Raw genomic sequence first — 17,553 nt, forward strand, 5'->3', positions numbered from 1 at the left:
TCAGAGTGGTCTCACAACCCAGTGATGATCCTCAAGATGTTATTTTTTTACCATCCCTGACAAGTACTGAAAGTTACCGCTTCTACTTCAGCTGGGTCAGCCAAGAGTAACCTCTTCAATCCTTCCTGGAAACTTGACAACGAGGCATCCATTTGGTAGACCCAGCAAATCCTACCAGTAGCCCATGCCCCTCCCGCTTTCCGAGGCCATTCAAATCGAGGGCTAAGAACATTATCTTTCAGCCTCACAAATTTAGCAATACTGTAAGATTCCGCCATCTGCAGCCCGAAGATTTTCCCTTCCGAAGAGTCTCCAACCCTATAAATCCCAGCCACATTCCATCACGGTGGATAGAATGAAGAATTCCCACCGCTGAGTGCCTCTTATCTTCCTCCTTCATGCGAACCCAATCCCCGCTGCCAATCCAAATGACCCGCTCTAGAGATGAAACATGAACTCTCAAAGGGTCATGGATCCCGTGGACCCCTCACCAAAACAAAACCATCCCTTTCTGTCTGTGTTCTAGACCCCCACAGTTCCTTCTGGAACATCCAATTGTCAGGTTTGCAGGAGTTAGCTGGCTTTCTGGAACGCACCATGTCACCAACTTGCAAATCATCCTTTGAAAGAAACCACTCTGTATAACCACTACTTGATTTTTCTCCGTATATGCTCTCAAGACCTGTCCAGCCTCCACTATGAACTGCATTCTGCAAGCTGCAAATTTATGAAATTGATTACAGAAAGATACCAGCAATGACTGACAGAACCTTTATACTGCATCAATATATTGAGGAAGAATAAAAAGCTCAGTATAAAAATCTAGGGAAAAAAAAAGCATCAAGTGCAAGGTAAGTAGCAAACCCACAAAGAGAAGAATGACCAGTCCAGACCAACTTTTTACGATGTACTTCCCTCATACTACAATAAGGTATGTCAATAAGAGCAACCTTGTCACTAGATTTTGAGTCACCTTTTTTTTTTTTTTTTTTTTTGACATAGCCAAATGCAAGAGTCTCATAGAACAGCAAATGGCAGAGTTCATCTGTGCAACATAATATTAGATGAAGAATGCAAAGCAAGGAGCGTGTAGGGCACTAATATAAACAAGGCAATGCAAAAAGGATTAATTATATATAGTAGGAAAATGCAAAAAGATTAATATGCCACACTAGGAAACTAACATTGTCATACACTAGCACTAATAATCCTTGCTCTGTTAATTTGTTAGTACTTAATAACTAATTAAATATTTCATCTTTTCTATAACTTACAATTATGAATTATTCCAACCAATTTAATGGGATCGACTGTGTCTAGTGCACATCTCATAGTCTAACTATATATAATTAGTACTATACTAAGTGCAATAGTACAGTACATGAGTTCTTGAACAATTAAAATAATTCATCCCCCAGGTATTATATTAATTATGATTCAGCTATATCATAGCACTAAACATAGGCTGTCTCCTCTTTACTTTAAGTGAAATGTACAAACTCATACTATAGTGTCCAATGACCATACAGAATCAACAGAAAGCTCCTGCCTCTCGTGTGAAGAGACCTACCTTTTAAACACCCTTAATATGTCTGTCATTAGAGGGCGACTCCTGAAGTCATACTCAAAGCAACCAAGAAGAACATTCTCAATAGGAGGAGGAAGCCCACTAGAATACATGGTTTTTTTTGTCTTCTGACAACTGCATCGTAAATTTCATAGCAGACTTTCCACCCCAAGCTGAACACCAGTCAACATCTCCACAATGCTGCATGCAAATCCCCATGAATCGGTCTCAAAGGATATGGACCTCTGACTTCTGGTTGCCACGTTCTGGAGCCATAAGTTTGGTGTTCCAATCCTGCGAGCCAGATCAGAGCTTGGCAATGGAATTCCAAGCAATATAAATGGAATTCCTACATCTCCTAACATGCTTGGTTATATTCATCGAGAAGAAAGTTGAAAGGTTTAAGGTTAGAAGTAGGATCTCTTTTGAGTGCAGTTCCGAAATTCCTGAGCCAATTGATTATGTACCTGTAAAAATTAGCGCGCACTGAGAATTGCCAGCTCTCTACGGCATTATGTATCAAAAAAAAAAAAAAAACAAAAAAAAATCTTTGTTAAAAAGAATTCATGTTCACCTGAAAGCATTAGACAGTGAGAGCTTTCCTCCTTTATGGCGAGCCATCTTATCACCACTGATCCTTCATAAAATTTCATAACTAAACATACCTGCAGACATAAAAAGTTATTTACTAGCAAAAAAAAAAAAAAAAAAAAAAAAAATCGATGGAAACAAAATTCAAAATACCCAGAAATACAAGAGTACTTCACCCACTTTTCCATTCATAGCTGAAATCCCTGCAGGCAACAAACACCTTCTACCCCTTGACACTTAGAATAAATCATCCACTTACCCACAGAACTCTCACGTGATCCTCTTTGACTGGATGCAACATCTTGACAACCACTTCATGATATTCACCATAGTCCTCCCTTGATCCACGAAGGGTAGCCAACCATGTTCACCAAAGGGGCCCCTCCCAATTCTGTGTCTAGTTTCAATGTTGCAGGGTTAATCCACCTAGTTTTCTGCTTTGATTGGCAACCACAGTTCGAAGGCGATTATCACCCTCAAAATGCTCACACTCATAAGCACCTTTTAAAGCCATTCCTCTTTAGAATCAGAAAATAAAACATTAGATCTTATCAAAAACAATTACAACTGTCTGTCCGTTGCAAAACTATTAGATATTCCTGATTAAAACATTCCAATGATCAATGGGAACAAGATTGGGAATAATACCACCAAAAGGGACCCTACATCTCTGTTCCTCACCTTGAGAAGGATATACTGGCCAGGGAAAACACTTAGTTCTACTCTTAAGGCAAATCAATTCGTACATATAACAAATCATTAATATGTTGACCAGAAAATATACGGCCTCCAAAACTGACTTAACTCTATTACGAAAATCACCGTACTGTAATCAAATGTTTGCATTAGTATACGTGTATTCGCGTATTAATTCAATATGTGTTAAAATTTCAAGGCAAAATCATGAAGCAAACAGCGCATAAAAGAATAAAAAAATAAACTCAGCAACCAGAAAACAGATAATACTTACTGAAAGTGAGAGTAGTTGGAGAAGAAAATAAACAAAAAGCAGAGACGGTGAAGGTGAGAAATCTTTACAAAGTGGAGGGCCTATTTATCCTCAAGGCTCTAGGTGGCAACTTTGAGAATGCTGATGCTTAGTCATGAAGTTAACTTAGCCACTAACTATGCTTAGCCCTGAAGCTAACTTAGCAACTTGATGATGTAGTTTGTTACAAATTTAGAGTAGAATATTATTGGTTTATTAAGAAATAATCGTTTTAATTATCAGTAAAGTAAAAGCCCACAGGTAATATCATCAAGAGACTGTTCTTGAGGGCCAAGTTTTGCTGCAAAGAAGCCTGTTTTAACGTGGCCATTTTAATAATCTTAACACTACTGACTCTTTTGTTGATGGGGTTATTTTGTACCCACCCACCGAAACTGAATGATGCTTGCGAGCACCAAATGCCTAATCCCTGACTCTTTATGTTGTTTGGTCTTACACCGGGGTTGAGATAAACTCAATATAGGGTCATTTGGGAGTTTAGCTGGAGTGAGTGAACCTGTGGAAATTCTTAAAGCAATAATTCTATACCTTTGGCTAAAACTCTCCCGAACTTGGTAACATATTGTTTAAGATTTACTGGTTTTTCCTGCTATTTCAACGGAGATTCCAATTCCCGGCTATACCCAAAAACAAAGTTTTCACTTTCATTTTCTTATTTTCATTCATTCGCAAACTAAAAACCGAGATTAGATATGATGATTCAAAACAAAGAATTAACAAATTTGAAGAGCAAATATCTACCTTTGATAAAATTATCTTGAACAACCCATCTATCAGTTTGCTCCGATATAAAAGTAATCATTTAAAGTAGTACCGTTCTATGTTAACATTTAGTTAGCTGAAAGTCAGACACGTATAAATCTAAGCACAACAACTAGCTTTTCTGGGTATAATAAACTATTCTGAACCCTCAACCTTAAACTTAAATCTCTATCGAGCAGTGCTAACACCTTCTTTGAAGAGGATATTTGCCACAGATGGGGAATCCAACCAGGGTTTCCAATTGCCACGCCAGCCAGGCTGTGTGTTTTTAGCTGAAGAATGCAAAGGGAAATGAAGGAAAATCGAACAGAACAGAGAGAGTGTGAACTAAAAACTTTCATTAAGCTAACAGAACTTAACAACACTTTTGGTACACTGTTGCACCTACTGCAGTAAATTTACAAGCAAAATAGCCATCAACCATACATTGCTAACAACTACAATACATCACATACTAAGGACTTAATCGCCAGCTGATTTAGCTGAAATGACCAAAACATTACAATCAAGAAAAACAGCCCATCTGAACTGCACTTAAGCCAAACATGCTGCACTTGAACTCGAACTTTTGCCGCCAAACTTGCAGCTTCAACCAACACCTCCTTCATCTTAGTTTCCACCAAAATATCGTCTCATCCAACACTGCCATCGATGTGTATCAGGTAGTTTGGTTGCTTCTTCACGTTTGATCCACCCCTCACTTTTCTTCCAACAAAAAATCCCCATCTCCTTGGCAGCAAAGAGACCCAACGCAATCAGAATGGTCTCACAACCCAGTGATGATCCTCAAGATGTTGATATTTTTTTACCATCCCTGGACAAGTACTGAAAGTTACCGCTTCTACTTCAGCTGGGTCAGCCAAAAAGTAATCCTCTTCAATCCTTCTAAACTTGACAACGAGGCATCCATTTGGTAGGACCCAGCAAATCCTCCCAGTAGCCCATGCCCCTCCCGCTTTCCGAGGCCATTCAAATCGGGGGATAAAACATTACCTTTCAGCCTCACAAATTTACTAATACTGTAAGATTCCGCCATCTGCAGCTCCGAAGAGTTTCCATTCCGAAGATCTCCAACCCATAAATCCAACAGCCACATTTCCATCACGGTGGATAGAATGAAGAATTCCCACCGGTGAGTGCCTCTTACTTCCTCCTCCATGCGAACCCAATCCCCAGCTGCCAATCCAAATGTGACCCCTCCAGAGATGAAATATGAACTTTCAAAGGGTCATGATCCCGTGACCCTCACCAAAACAAAACCATCCCTTTCTGTGCAGTGTTCTAGACCCACCACAGTTCCTTCTGGAACAATCCATATTTTCAGGTTTGCAGGAGTTAGCTGGCTTTCTGGAACGCACTGTTGAAGGTTGATACTTGGCTGGAAATGCAGCAGCTCAACTGATGTTCAAACAGTTTTTGGCGGTAAAACTGAAAGGCAATCTGCCAGGGGTCCATTTGTAATACTGCAAAGTTTTACTCATTTTGTAAGTGCTTGATATTATCCCAGATTATGTGGGATGTGTTACATAGTTGTTGGCTATTGGTATTAAGCCGTAGCTTCAGATTAATCAAGTTTTTATATGTCTGCATGTTTGGTGTAATAGTGTAAAACTTGCTTTATTAGTTGAAGTGTAAACTCATTTTTAACTTAAGAAATACAGGCACTTTTCTCAATCGGATTATGCTCATTCTTTCTTGGTTATCTCCACAGCACATAAACACTACACGCACCATGTCACTAACTGCCAATCATCCTGAAAGAAACCACTCCGTACAACCACTACTTGATTTTTCTGCCGGTATTATGCTCTCAAGACCTGTCCACCTCCACATGAATTGCATTCTGCAAGCTGCAAATTTATGAAATTGATTACAGAAAGATACCACAATGACCGACAGAACCTTTATCCTGCTAATCAATATATCGAGGAAGAATAAAAAAGCTGTAAGTATAATATGCTAGGACAAAAAAAAGCATGAAGTGCAAGTAAGTAACAAACCCCACAAAAGTAAGAAATGACCAGTCCAACCAACTTTTCAGATTGCTTCCCTCTACTATAACGATGTATGTCAATAAGAGCATCCTTGTCACTAGATTTTGAGTCACCTTTACTCTCTTTTTTTACTAGCCAATCAAAGTCTCATAGAAACAACATGGCAGGTTCTATCTGCGCAACATAAATATCAGATGAAGAATCAAACAAGGACGGTGTAGGGCACTAATATAACAGGCAATGCAAAGATGAATATCATATAGTAGGAAAATGCAAAAAAGATTAATATGACACAGTAGGAAACTAACACTGTCATACACTAGCTAATATATGGCCATGCTACGTTAAGTTTTAGTACTTAATAACTAATTAATATTCATATTTTCTTAGCATATATTATAATATATGGGAATTATCCAACCAATTTAATGGGGGATTCAGATCTGTCTTATGTGCACATCTACATAGTCTAACTATTATAATTAAGGTACTAAACTAAGTGCAATAGTACAGTACAGGAGTTCCTGAACATTAAAATATTCATCCCCCAGGTATTATATTTTATTATGATTCAGCTATATCATAGCACTAAACATAGGCTGCCTCCTCTTTACTTTAAGTGAAATGTAAAAACTCATAGTATAGTGTCCAATGACCATACAGAATGCAACAGAAAGCTCCTGCCTCTCTTGATGAGAGACCTACCTTTTAAACACCCTAATATGTCTGTCATTAGAGGCGGACTCCTGAAGTCTCACTCAAAGAAACCAAGAAGAACATTCTCAATATGAGGAGGAAGCCCACTAGGAATACATGTTTTTTCTTGCTTTATGACAACTGCATCGTAAATTTCATGAGCAGACTTTCCACACCAAGGCTGAACCCCGGTCAACATCTCCACAATGCTGCATGCAAATCCCCATGAATCGGTCTCAAAGGATTGGACCTCTGACTTCTGGTCGCCACTGTTCTGGAGCCATATAGTTTGGTGTTCCAATCCTGCGAGCCAGATCAGAGCTTGGCAATGGAATTCCAAGCAATATAATGGAATTCCTACTCTCCTAACACTGCTGGTTATATAATCGAGAGAAAGTTGAAAGGTTTAAGGTTAAGAAGTAGGATCTCTTTTGAGTGCAGTTCCAAAATTCCCAAGCCAATTGATTATGTACCTGTAAAAATTAGCGCGCACTGAGAATTGCCAGCTCTCTACGGCATATGTATCAAAAACAAAAAAACCAAAAAAAAAAAAAAAACAAAAAAATCTTTGTTAAAAAATTTCATGTTCACCTGAAAGCATTAGACAGTGAGAGCTTCCCTCCTTTATGGCGAGCCATCTTATCACCAACTGATCCTTCATAAAATTTCATAACTAAACATACCTCAAGACATAAAAGTTATTATTAGCAAAAAAAAAAAAAAAAAAAGGATGGAAACAAAAAATTCAAAAATACCCAGAAATACAAGGAGTACTTCACCCACTTTTCCATTCATAGCTGAAATTCCCTGCAGGCAACAAACACCTCTACCCCTTGACACTTAGAGAATAAATCATCCAACTACCAACAGAACTCTCATGTGATCCTCTTTGACTGGATGCAACATCTTGACAACCACTTCATGATATTCACCATAGTCCTCCCTGATCCACGAAGGGTAGCCAACCATGTTTCACCAAAGGGGCCCCTCCCAATCTGTGTCTAAGTTTCAATGTTGCAGGGTTAATCCACTAGTTTTCTGCTTTGATGTGGCAACCACAGTTCGAAGGCGATTATCACCCTCAAAATGCTCACACTCATAAGCAGCAGGTGGAGCGGCAGCACCTTTTAAAGCCATTCCTTCTTTAGAATCAGAAAAAAAAACAAGATTAGATCATTTATCCAACAAATTCTTACGACTCTGTGTCAATTGCAAAACTATTAGACACGCCATAATATTATTTCCTGATTAAAACATTCCAATGATCAATGGGAAGCAAGATTAGAGGAATAAAACACCAAAAGGGACACTACATCTCGTTCCTCACCTTGAGAAGGATATATTGGCCAGGGAAAACACTAATTTACTCTTAAGGCAAATTAATCGTACATATACAAAATCATTAATATGTTGACCAGAAAATGTACGGCCTCCAAAAACACTACTTAACTCTATTACGAAAATCACCGTACTGTAATGAAATGTTGCATTAGTTACGTGTATTCGCGTATTAATTCAAATATGTGTAAATTTCAAGCAAAATCGTGAACAACACGAGCATAAAAGAAATCAAAAATGTAAATCTCAGCAACCAGAAAAACAGATAATTACTTACTGAAAGTGAGAGTAAATCAGAGTATGGAGAAGAAAATAAACTAAAAACGAGAACGTGAAGGTAATGAGAACTGTAGAAGAAAGAGCTATTATTTGATCAGATAGCGTTACTTGTACAAAAGAGATTTGTAGTCTGTAGAGCACCGTTTCTTTTGGCATGGCATCTGTGAAAGTGGCATCCACTTTTCTAGTGAAGTTGCCTTAAATTCCATGATAAGAAGAGTTTGATTGATAATTAATATTTGCAGGAATTATATTACATATTTATATAATCTAGCATTAATATATATATATATATAATGTTGTCAATTGGTCAAGTCTTCAAGGTGTGAAATTAACTTCCTTAGCAGAAAACTTTAAACTGTAGTGTGATCATCAAAGACCAATTTTCTCCCTTAAAATAATTGCATGTTTTCCTTTCCTTGGCTTCAGTTCAACTAAGAGACCAAGACTCGCGACTTTTCATTCAAATTCTCTTCTTTTCTCCCACTCTTTACAGAGCTGCTGCTGCTGCTGTGTTTTTTGTTGTGATATAGACTCAAATGTTAATTATGGTTTCAGAGTTTGCTATTTCTATTACAAGAAAGGAATGGTTATCTGTCTCCTATTTTTCAATCTTTTTCCCCACAATCCACTACATATGCAAATTCATTTCACTCGCATTGCATGGCTCCAAGATTGCAGTTAATTTTCGACTTTGTCACAGAGCTCTATGACTACGAGCAGCCATTATAGACCTTGAAAAAGATTTTCCAACTCATATTTCTCAGTACTACCTATCTGGTTCTGGTTGGTTCCTCAGTTGAAAGTTGCAGAAAAAATTCCCACCACATCCCATTAATTTCATTGCTTGGTTCCAAATTTCCAATTCCTTCCAACCAAGTACAATTTTGAAGCAGTCATATCTATAGCAGACAAAACTGATTTTTGTTTAAGAGAAGAAATATATAGTGTCAACTTTTCATGAAAGAAACCAAAAAGAGGATAATTTCTTAACAGCCATCCACTAAATGGAACCATATGAAGCTATAATCAACAATCACAAGTTTCTTTTTGCTCTGATTTCAGCATATAATTAGATAACCAGTAATAAAACAAGGAAATAAGAATTATGAGAGGAGAAGAGGGTGTGTATTATTACACTTACATTGTTTGATTACAGAATCAAGACAACTCAAAAACACATAAACAATTATTAACAGGAAGGACCTTGTTCACAATGTTTTGGCTAAGAGCAGCAATTTGAGAATCAAGAGACTTAACAGTGTCTTCCTTTTGCTTCTCCAAATTAGCCAAAGCCTCCTGAAGCTCTGCCTCAATTTTCTTTCTTCCTTCAGCCTTTCTGCTCACTTCCAACTCTGTCTCCTTCTCATCTTACTCAAAGCCGCTGATTTCAGCTCTCGCAGCTCTCATTATGGCAGCAGCTTGTTCCTCCAACTGCTTCACCTCCTCAGAAGTGTCCTTTACGCTTTTAGCTTCTCTTTAATAGCGGCGTCTCTCTCATCCATGAACTTGCCTAGTGGAGTGTGTAAATTTTGTCGAGAGCGAACTGAGGAGCAAGAATTCAACCATGATGATTGTAGAGTTAAGTTGAAATCAAAAAGTGCGGCCTTTTCGATTTCGGCGGCCAAGAGAGGTGTAAAAGTTAAGGATGTGACGGCGCGGAGAGAGAGGGATTTGAGAGTGGAGGAAGAGAGAGAGAGAGTTTTTTAGGGATTTGTGGGGGAGAGTTTGGGGAGAGAAAGTTGGGGTTGTGGAAATTGGATGAATTTGGTTCTGGTGTAGACCGGTGAAATGAGGGTTTGGCATTGGAGGATGCCATGATCATGTTAGCCATGGCTGAGATGAGTTCTGTTTCTGAAAGTGTTTTGTTTTGTTAATGTTTGTGATTTTTTGGAGGAAGTGAAGATGGAGATGGAGATTGTTTGGAAAGACTCAAAGAAGCGTTATCTCTCTCATTCTTTGCCACACAAAATGATGAGAGCTGTGATGGACAGAAGAAGAAGTGGATGCGCACGTGCGCTGCGTGTGTGTTTCTGTTCCCTTTCTTTCTATTTATTGGGTCAGGGTCAGTTCACAGGCCCAACAAGCCTTCACTTCACACCGCCGCTCGCCAACACCGCACGAATTAAAAAGTTCAGCATCCTTCTTAATGAACAAAGAATAGGAATGAATAACAGCATAACCTTAAATCTCTCACACAATATTCTCTTTAATCAATTCATGCATAAATCTCACATACACCAAGAGAAGGACTGCACAAATATATTCATATGTAAATAATACAAATTGAGTTGGACTGGGATAATTTTTCATCTTATTAAGGGGAAAAAGGGAAAATTTCCCCAAGATGATTGAAGTAGACTGAAAGGCAATGAACAAATCCTAAACTCAGATTCGATATAAGTGAACAGAATGAAACTTAACTGTTGACTCGTTACATGGATGAAGTATTAAATAATTCATCACCCATGTAGCCTGCAACAACCCATGATATTGGCTAATTCTGATCTGTAATCGATATTTTTACAAGAAAACATTCTTGTACAGGCAGCAGTAAGTACTTTGAGGAAGAATGCCGCTCAGGTGTAATCCCAAAGTTCACACCCAAAAAACCACTCAGGCAAAGAGTAGCAACGATGCATTTAGCCAATCACTAATCCGCTCTACTTTTATCTATTCGGGAATACTGGTTACCATCATAAAGTTGTATAATTTTCTAAAACTGCACAAGGGCGACAAGGCACCACAAGTGTATCTTGATGGATAAGACTTGCCTTTCTGTCCCACGCTCACCAATCTAGTATGAGAACCACCCCCTCACAAAATTTGCCAGTCTCGATTCATTTTGCCCAGTAAACTCTCGTCCTTCTTGTCAAAGTGCTGGTACTTACCATTCTCCATATCCCCAATCATAGTCTACCTTGTCCTTCGGTTGCTCTTGCTCTTTCGCTTTATAGCTATTTGATTGTTAGTTGATCTATCATATCAAAATCATATCATCTTCAGTTTCTATGGGTGAGGGAAAAACAATGACAGATTAATGAATGAATTAGTAAGTTTGTTACATTTTACAGAACAAGGCACATATCCAATTGTTAATTATACCAACTAATTAAGAAATAAGGTTTCTGAGATGTTAGCTATGCTGCAGTATTCACATATTCTATTCCAATTTACCTATAGCAGGATGTAATCTATGTTATTCAGAAAACAGGTAATGCAGTCATGTTTGTGCGATATTTGCTTTGTCAGTGTGGTTAGATGCAGAACTTGCATGTTGCTTGCAGATTAAAATGATATTGCTTATAATAAGAGTGATGAAAGATTAAAGGTCATTGAGATTCTTACATATTTTGATGTTTGAAGTAGATGCCTGTTTCTTAGATTGTAGCTTTACATATTGCAGCTGGTTGAGAGATGGCGGAAAACTGAAGCTGTAGGATACCAAAACACAAACAATTAAGATAGTGGAAGTTAAGCCAACTGCTGTCTATGTCAACCATGATTAATGCACAATACACAAAGGGATTATAATTAGCTCATCAACTCTATTACAAAATAGTTATCTGCACGGTTTCAACATCTTAGGTTTTGTTGTTCCATGTTCATCTAATTTGTGGGATTCATATGCCATTGTTTCATTGAAAGCTGGTTCAAACACGACAACTTCACTGAATTTCTGAACAGGAGACAATCCAATCCAGAAACTGTGAAGATTATCAACAGTTTTTCCTTTTTACTTCCTATCAATGTTTCTATTACCCAAACCTACTAAATTTATCATCATAATGGAAATGAAAAAAGCTTCAAATATGATTCTTAATTTTCTTTCACGTCTCTTAGCTAGATTAAGAGAAACTTTAGGAACTTTAAAGAGCCACCCAACAACTTTAATCATCATAATGCAGAAACAAACTCTCAGACAAATCTTCGAACAAAAAACTCAAAGGAAGCCGGTCACACCATGATCACCATCTTTAATGCCGTAATTTTTATATAATCGGTGTCTGTTACTATGTTTGACTTTCAAAGCTAGGCAGAAATGTCCCCAAACATGCGGCCTACATATAATAAAAAATACAATTAAACGTCCATAATATACAAACAAACAACCTCAAAAAAAGAATATATCAGATGACAATGAGGAATTGCCTCTAATAATAAACATACCATGAAATCTTGCCTGGTCCCTTTTTCGGCATGTGACCAAATGCAGCCTCCACCGCCTCCTTGAGTTCTGCAATTGTAGCCGTCTTCATAACTTCAATGTCTGTCAATTAATCATAAAATCTCAATCAATTGAATGTCATTATACATTTTCCTTGTTCGAAAAAACGATTTTACTTGCAAATGCCCAAACAGGTAATGTTAGAAACCAAGAGGCCTTAGTAGCCTAAAAACAATCTTCTCAAACCAAACAGATAATAATAATAATAAAGAAAATACCAAAGCAAGAGCCGTCCAATTTGCTAACAGAAAGCTTGAGAGGGTCGTCAGGATTTATAGTAAGAAAAACTTTTCCGAGAAAGACCATCGATCATGAAAGACGAAAACGACAATGAACTGGATTTACGCGGCGAATCAACAGAGAACCTCGGAGAAAACTCATCCATGCAATCCTCAACATATTGTAAAAACTTAAAAAAGGAAAAGGAAAATTAGATTTGCAATCTATTTCATGAAAGTTTTATGATGAAGTTTGTTTGGTTATAAAGAAAGAAAGAAAACATATTCTTAGGAAAAGGAACACGCATAATGTTGAAGAAAGAAAGGGAGCTAGGGTTTGGGCATTGGTTAGAGCAATAATGAAGCTTGGTCGGTGGAATTCTGTGAATAGAATAGAATTGAATTTCTGGTTCGAATGCTCGAAGGTTTTAGTTTTAGGGTTGAGACAGTTGAGAGTTACAAAAATTTCACGCGCCCTCCAACTGTGTCGCCCAAATTTGAATTAATTACAGCCTAATAAATGAAAAAGAAATTCAATTTCTCTATTTGACTATTAACCAAAATTAGTCAATTTAATTGACTACTAGGAAATAATTTAAGTCAATTATTAACTTTTACCTAACATAAATAATTTGTTTTCTTCAATCAATAATGATTAATTAATTAAATGTGTTTAGCTAAGGATAACACATTATATTAAAGATTAAAAAAAAGCAAGAAATATATAATTTTTTATTCCAAAACTAAATACTATATGCTTCATCGGACTTTGATCTGACTTGTTTTAATAAAGGCTGTATCTCCAAGTCTGCAGGTTTGTTTACTCAATCTGTATGAAAATTGGGTTTATATAACCTTAGAGAAAAACGAAACTTCTTCTTCTTTGCCTTAGGAAACGAAACCCAGATCTTAATTCTCAAATCACGTTGTTATCATGTTAAGGAGAATCTTATCATTCTTAATCTTTGGATCTTCTGCTGAAGTTTTAATTATATTGCTCTGGCATTTGATTAGAATATTGGTTTTTTTCACCTTAAACAAATTAAATTTATTGGTGATAAAATATGCATTACCTTGAAAATGAACTACAATTTACAAGTTCGTTCAATAATAAATTTTATCTATGGAGTCTATTGTTTCCTGAAGCAAAACTGGATCCCAAATACCTCCAAATTTTGAATTATAAATGCTTATAATTTGAATGCACTATAAATCTCAAGATATTTTTGATCAACTGAAAAATATTTAGCGCTTTTCACTCTTCTTTTCTATATATGTAGTATTCAAGATTCTTAATTACATAGGAAAAGTATAATGAATAAATTGATACTAAAATTTTACACAAAAAACTCGGGCTCACCACAACCTGGCGTTATACAAATGGACATTAAGAAAAATAAATAAGAGTTCAAATTCATTTATCAAACCATGAATCCTGACTTAAATATAAAAGATAAAGGCATGCTCGTCCCAAATTAATTCAACGAATCCAATTTGGCAATAACCTAAAGTCAGAAGCCCTTTGAAATTTGAAACTAACGCAAAGTTAAACACTGTAATCTACCAACAAAATCGACCCAAACAAGTGAAATATTGTATGATTTGTTGTACCTGAACACTAATTCTTTTCAAGCCTGTTAGTGTTAACCTTAACGGAGGTAAAAGAAAAGAAGAAAAAAGAGGGATAAGAGATCATCATTTACAATGGCATTAACTGAAATATACACCAAGGGTTACCCAGACTTCATTTCCCTCAAAAATTTGTAATGCGCTTCGCGCCAGGCATAATCTCCTATACAGAATTGCATCTCTTTAGAGACCACGAAGCTGTCAATCAGATTTGGTACACGGCTACTGTAGGTAGTTGATGTTAACCTTCATATAGGTATCGCTGTTGCGTGACATGGACATTACTTACTTCCCTACAAGTTTATAGTAGGCATACAAACCAGAGCCAAGAAAACCAAGAGATTGCCCGGTAACATTCACCTGCAGCAAAACAAACCATGCTCATCAGAAAATCAAGTATTTGAAGGATGCACCCGAATGCTTAGCAGTAGGATTCAGCCACTTACAATATCAATGGGAGCCCACCAAAGTATCCAGCCAAGTCCTTGTAAAAAGGTCCTACAACAACACAAGACTATAATGCAAAAGCAAGTAGAGGAAGATGCTCCCCTATTCATTTGGGCTTTATAAAATTTGTAAAAATCATGGCATACAAGCATCAAACAAGCAAAAATTTGGCATAAACCACTGCTGTGGAACCAGCAATTAAGGATAAATTTTTAGTTTTTTACCAGCTGAGTGATGATTTTTTTTAAGCCCATGTTGTATCCTTATTCAGGTTTTAGCGCTAAGAAATGACCACATATTCATTTGCGTTTCAAGGAAATTCAAAGTATGAGTAATTTGGACCCAACAAGTCCAAATTTTCAGTCACAACACCGCCCACTCCCTTTTACTCAATCATTTATTTTACATAAAAGACCAATAATATGATCCCTTTCATCATTGCCATTTGATCCTTCCATACCTTAATCATACATATAACCCACCACAGAAAACATTCCTAAAATCTAATAATTTCAGTTGAGCAGTCAAACTTTGTGTTTTTAGCGACAGGACAAAATATAAAAAGTGCTCATCTTTAAAACATTTCAGGCTCTATTATCATAGTATACCATATTCTAGATTCATTCAGGAAGTTCCCAAGCTTCAAATATTTCAAAATTTATCTATGTGCCAACTCAAAGCAGACAATGAGGAGCATTGCCGTGCTCAGGCTGTCATAGTGCACAGGCTACATTTAATAATCCAGGTAAAGAGAAGTAAGTGTTCAACGAACCTTCAGATTACCACAAATTGTCTGTGTAAGCGCTGAATTAAGAGTTGTGTTCAGAAATATACTGTAGTTCAAAAAGAAGGCCAGTGTACAGGAGAGAAGCAGCACAATCTGCCCACAGAGGATAAAACAGAGCAATCTTATCTTGAGTTATGACATTATTAAAGAATTAACCTGGCTTATAAAAAGCAGAATTTCTAAGCATGAAGTTAATAATTATATTGAAGAAACTAATTTCTATGGATGAGCAGACGGTACCAAGAAACCAGGTGAAAACAGATAAGGAAAATGTATTGTCATCTTCAAGTCACCACGAATAAGTGTCCAAAAGAACAAAAATGGGCCGCATATGACTCCTAACATAGAAAAGCAATTGGATTTCATATCAGAACTGGAACTCAGACTACATAATTATGAGAGAAAAATAAATCTGAAGGCATGCAAGTTATGATCTAAAGATTACCATTGCACCACATAAGACCAAAGCTATTAAGGCCACTGGACTTCCCTGAGAAAAAAAAAAAAAAAAAAAAAAAAATGAGAACTTCAGAAAATTATCTAAGAAAAAGGTCAAGCTAGTGAAGAGGAAATGAAAAAGAAAGATACTTCGATAACAAATAAGTGTGAGTACTACCAATCCGGGCTATGGTGGCAAGATATATTGCTGTTGCAATGTTGGCTAAGAAAACAACTGCATAGCCATAGAAGTCAAATGACAAATCCCGAGCTCCAGCAACGAATGCTCCAAGAATTATCAACACAACACTGATAACATCCTTAAAATTTTTCAGTTTAGTGAGGGAATCAGAAACATTGCATTTCAAACAATTTTTTTTTTTTTTTTTTTTTTTTTAAATCTCATAACTTTTTTCCTGTAAATTAAATTACATATTGAACATATTCTTAATAACCAGTGGTCAAACTCCCAGAATGATATACTTATATAAATAGCACTATTAGAGGTCATAAATATGATCATATATCATATTCAGAAAAGAGAATTGGCCTTTTTGAGAGGAATTCTTTCCATTGTCCTCCAACTACTTAACAAGAAATTATTCAACTAAGCATCTTATTGTTTTATGTATGAGACAATATTACATGCTCTGTAAACCACTTAACTACTCAAAATCCTACATGCATTTCATCTGATTTAAAAAAAAAATCGACAAATAGTTTACACTAATACATTAGGGAGTAAGATATCCCTAGTAACCAAATCAAGGGAGTTCATCAAGTCCAATATCTCAAACATGTCATGCAGCTTTAGTAGAGACATAAACTCAAAACAGCCATGCGCATTCTTCATAACCAGCAACCAAATACTACAAGAAAAAGTGCAAAAAGGCTATTTACCTCCCAATGATAGGAGGTGTGTATCTTTGCCGAGCCAGAACATACTCCACTATCATAGTAAATGCCACTGTAGTACGCCGAAGAGTGGTGTACATGGGAACATTTACTCCACGAACAGACTCGACAGAGACTACCTTCCAAAGAGAAATAGGAGAATGGGCACAATAAGTTACAACGAAAAGCCTGATATGTATTAGCAACCACTAAAACTGTTCAATGTTATATAGCAAAGATCATAACACACATACCATGTAAAACAAATAGGTTGCTGCCAGAGGAAGGGTGTGCATCAACGTCTTAAAGGCTATAAAGTTTGAGTTATTATCAGAAGTCGGCAAAGATTCACCCACATAGAAAGTAATAATCTTCCAGCGTCTCAACAGGTAGAGAAACAAGCAAGAACATACCATCTGCAGGAAATATTTATAGCAGACAAAAACTGATTTTTGTTAAGAGAAGAAATATATAGTGTCAATTTCATGAAAAGAAACCAAAAAAGAGGATAATATCAACAAGCCATCACACATAAATGGAACCATATGAAGCATATAATCAACAATCACAAGTTTTATTTTTGGCTCTGATTTCAGCATATAATTAGATAACCATAATAAAACAAGGAATAATAAGAATTATGAGAGGAGAAGAGGTGGTGTATATTACACTTACA

The 17,553-nt window shown here is 36.6% G+C and overlaps 1 protein-coding gene and 3 pseudogenes across 1 annotated transcript; all 4 read right to left on the reverse strand.

Annotated features, from left to right (window-relative positions):
- On the reverse strand, nt 1–4,537 carry LOC116138181 (annotated as a pseudogene).
- Nucleotides 4,538–4,770: 233 nt separating this feature from the next.
- On the reverse strand, nt 4,771–7,757 carry LOC116138182 (annotated as a pseudogene).
- A 1,640-nt stretch (nt 7,758–9,397) lies between these two features.
- LOC116138183 lies at nt 9,398–9,930 on the reverse strand (annotated as a pseudogene).
- Nucleotides 9,931–15,482: 5,552 nt separating this feature from the next.
- LOC116137988 (UDP-N-acetylglucosamine transporter UGNT1-like) lies at nt 15,483–17,293 on the reverse strand. The gene is made up of 6 exons (XM_031423684.1): nt 17,132–17,293; nt 16,884–17,017; nt 16,162–16,292; nt 15,991–16,035; nt 15,786–15,883; nt 15,483–15,638 (listed from the first exon to the last, which is right to left on the reverse strand). The coding sequence occupies exons 1-6, from the start codon at nt 17,291–17,293 to the stop codon at nt 15,522–15,524; spliced, it is 687 nt and encodes a 228-aa protein (XP_031279544.1). The 3' UTR covers nt 15,483–15,521.
- Nucleotides 17,294–17,553: the final 260 nt, after the last annotated feature.

This window comes from Pistacia vera, unplaced genomic scaffold (genome assembly GCF_008641045.1).
Source record: "Pistacia vera cultivar Batoury unplaced genomic scaffold, PisVer_v2 Contig338, whole genome shotgun sequence".
In the NCBI taxonomy this organism is placed as follows: Eukaryota; Viridiplantae; Streptophyta; class Magnoliopsida; order Sapindales; family Anacardiaceae; genus Pistacia; species Pistacia vera.

Coding starts and splice junctions, on each gene's coding strand:
- LOC116137988 (XM_031423684.1), bottom strand. CDS start 17,293: ATGGTATGTTCTTGCTTGTTTCTCTACCTGTTGAGACGCTGGAAGATT. Junction 16,036..16,161: donor TGCCACCATAGCCCGGATTG/GTAGTACTCACA, acceptor TTTTTTTCTCAG/GGAAGTCCAGTGGCCTTAAT. Junction 15,884..15,990: donor TGGTCTTATGTGGTGCAATG/GTAATCTTTAGA, acceptor TTTCTATGTTAG/GAGTCATATGCGGCCCATTT.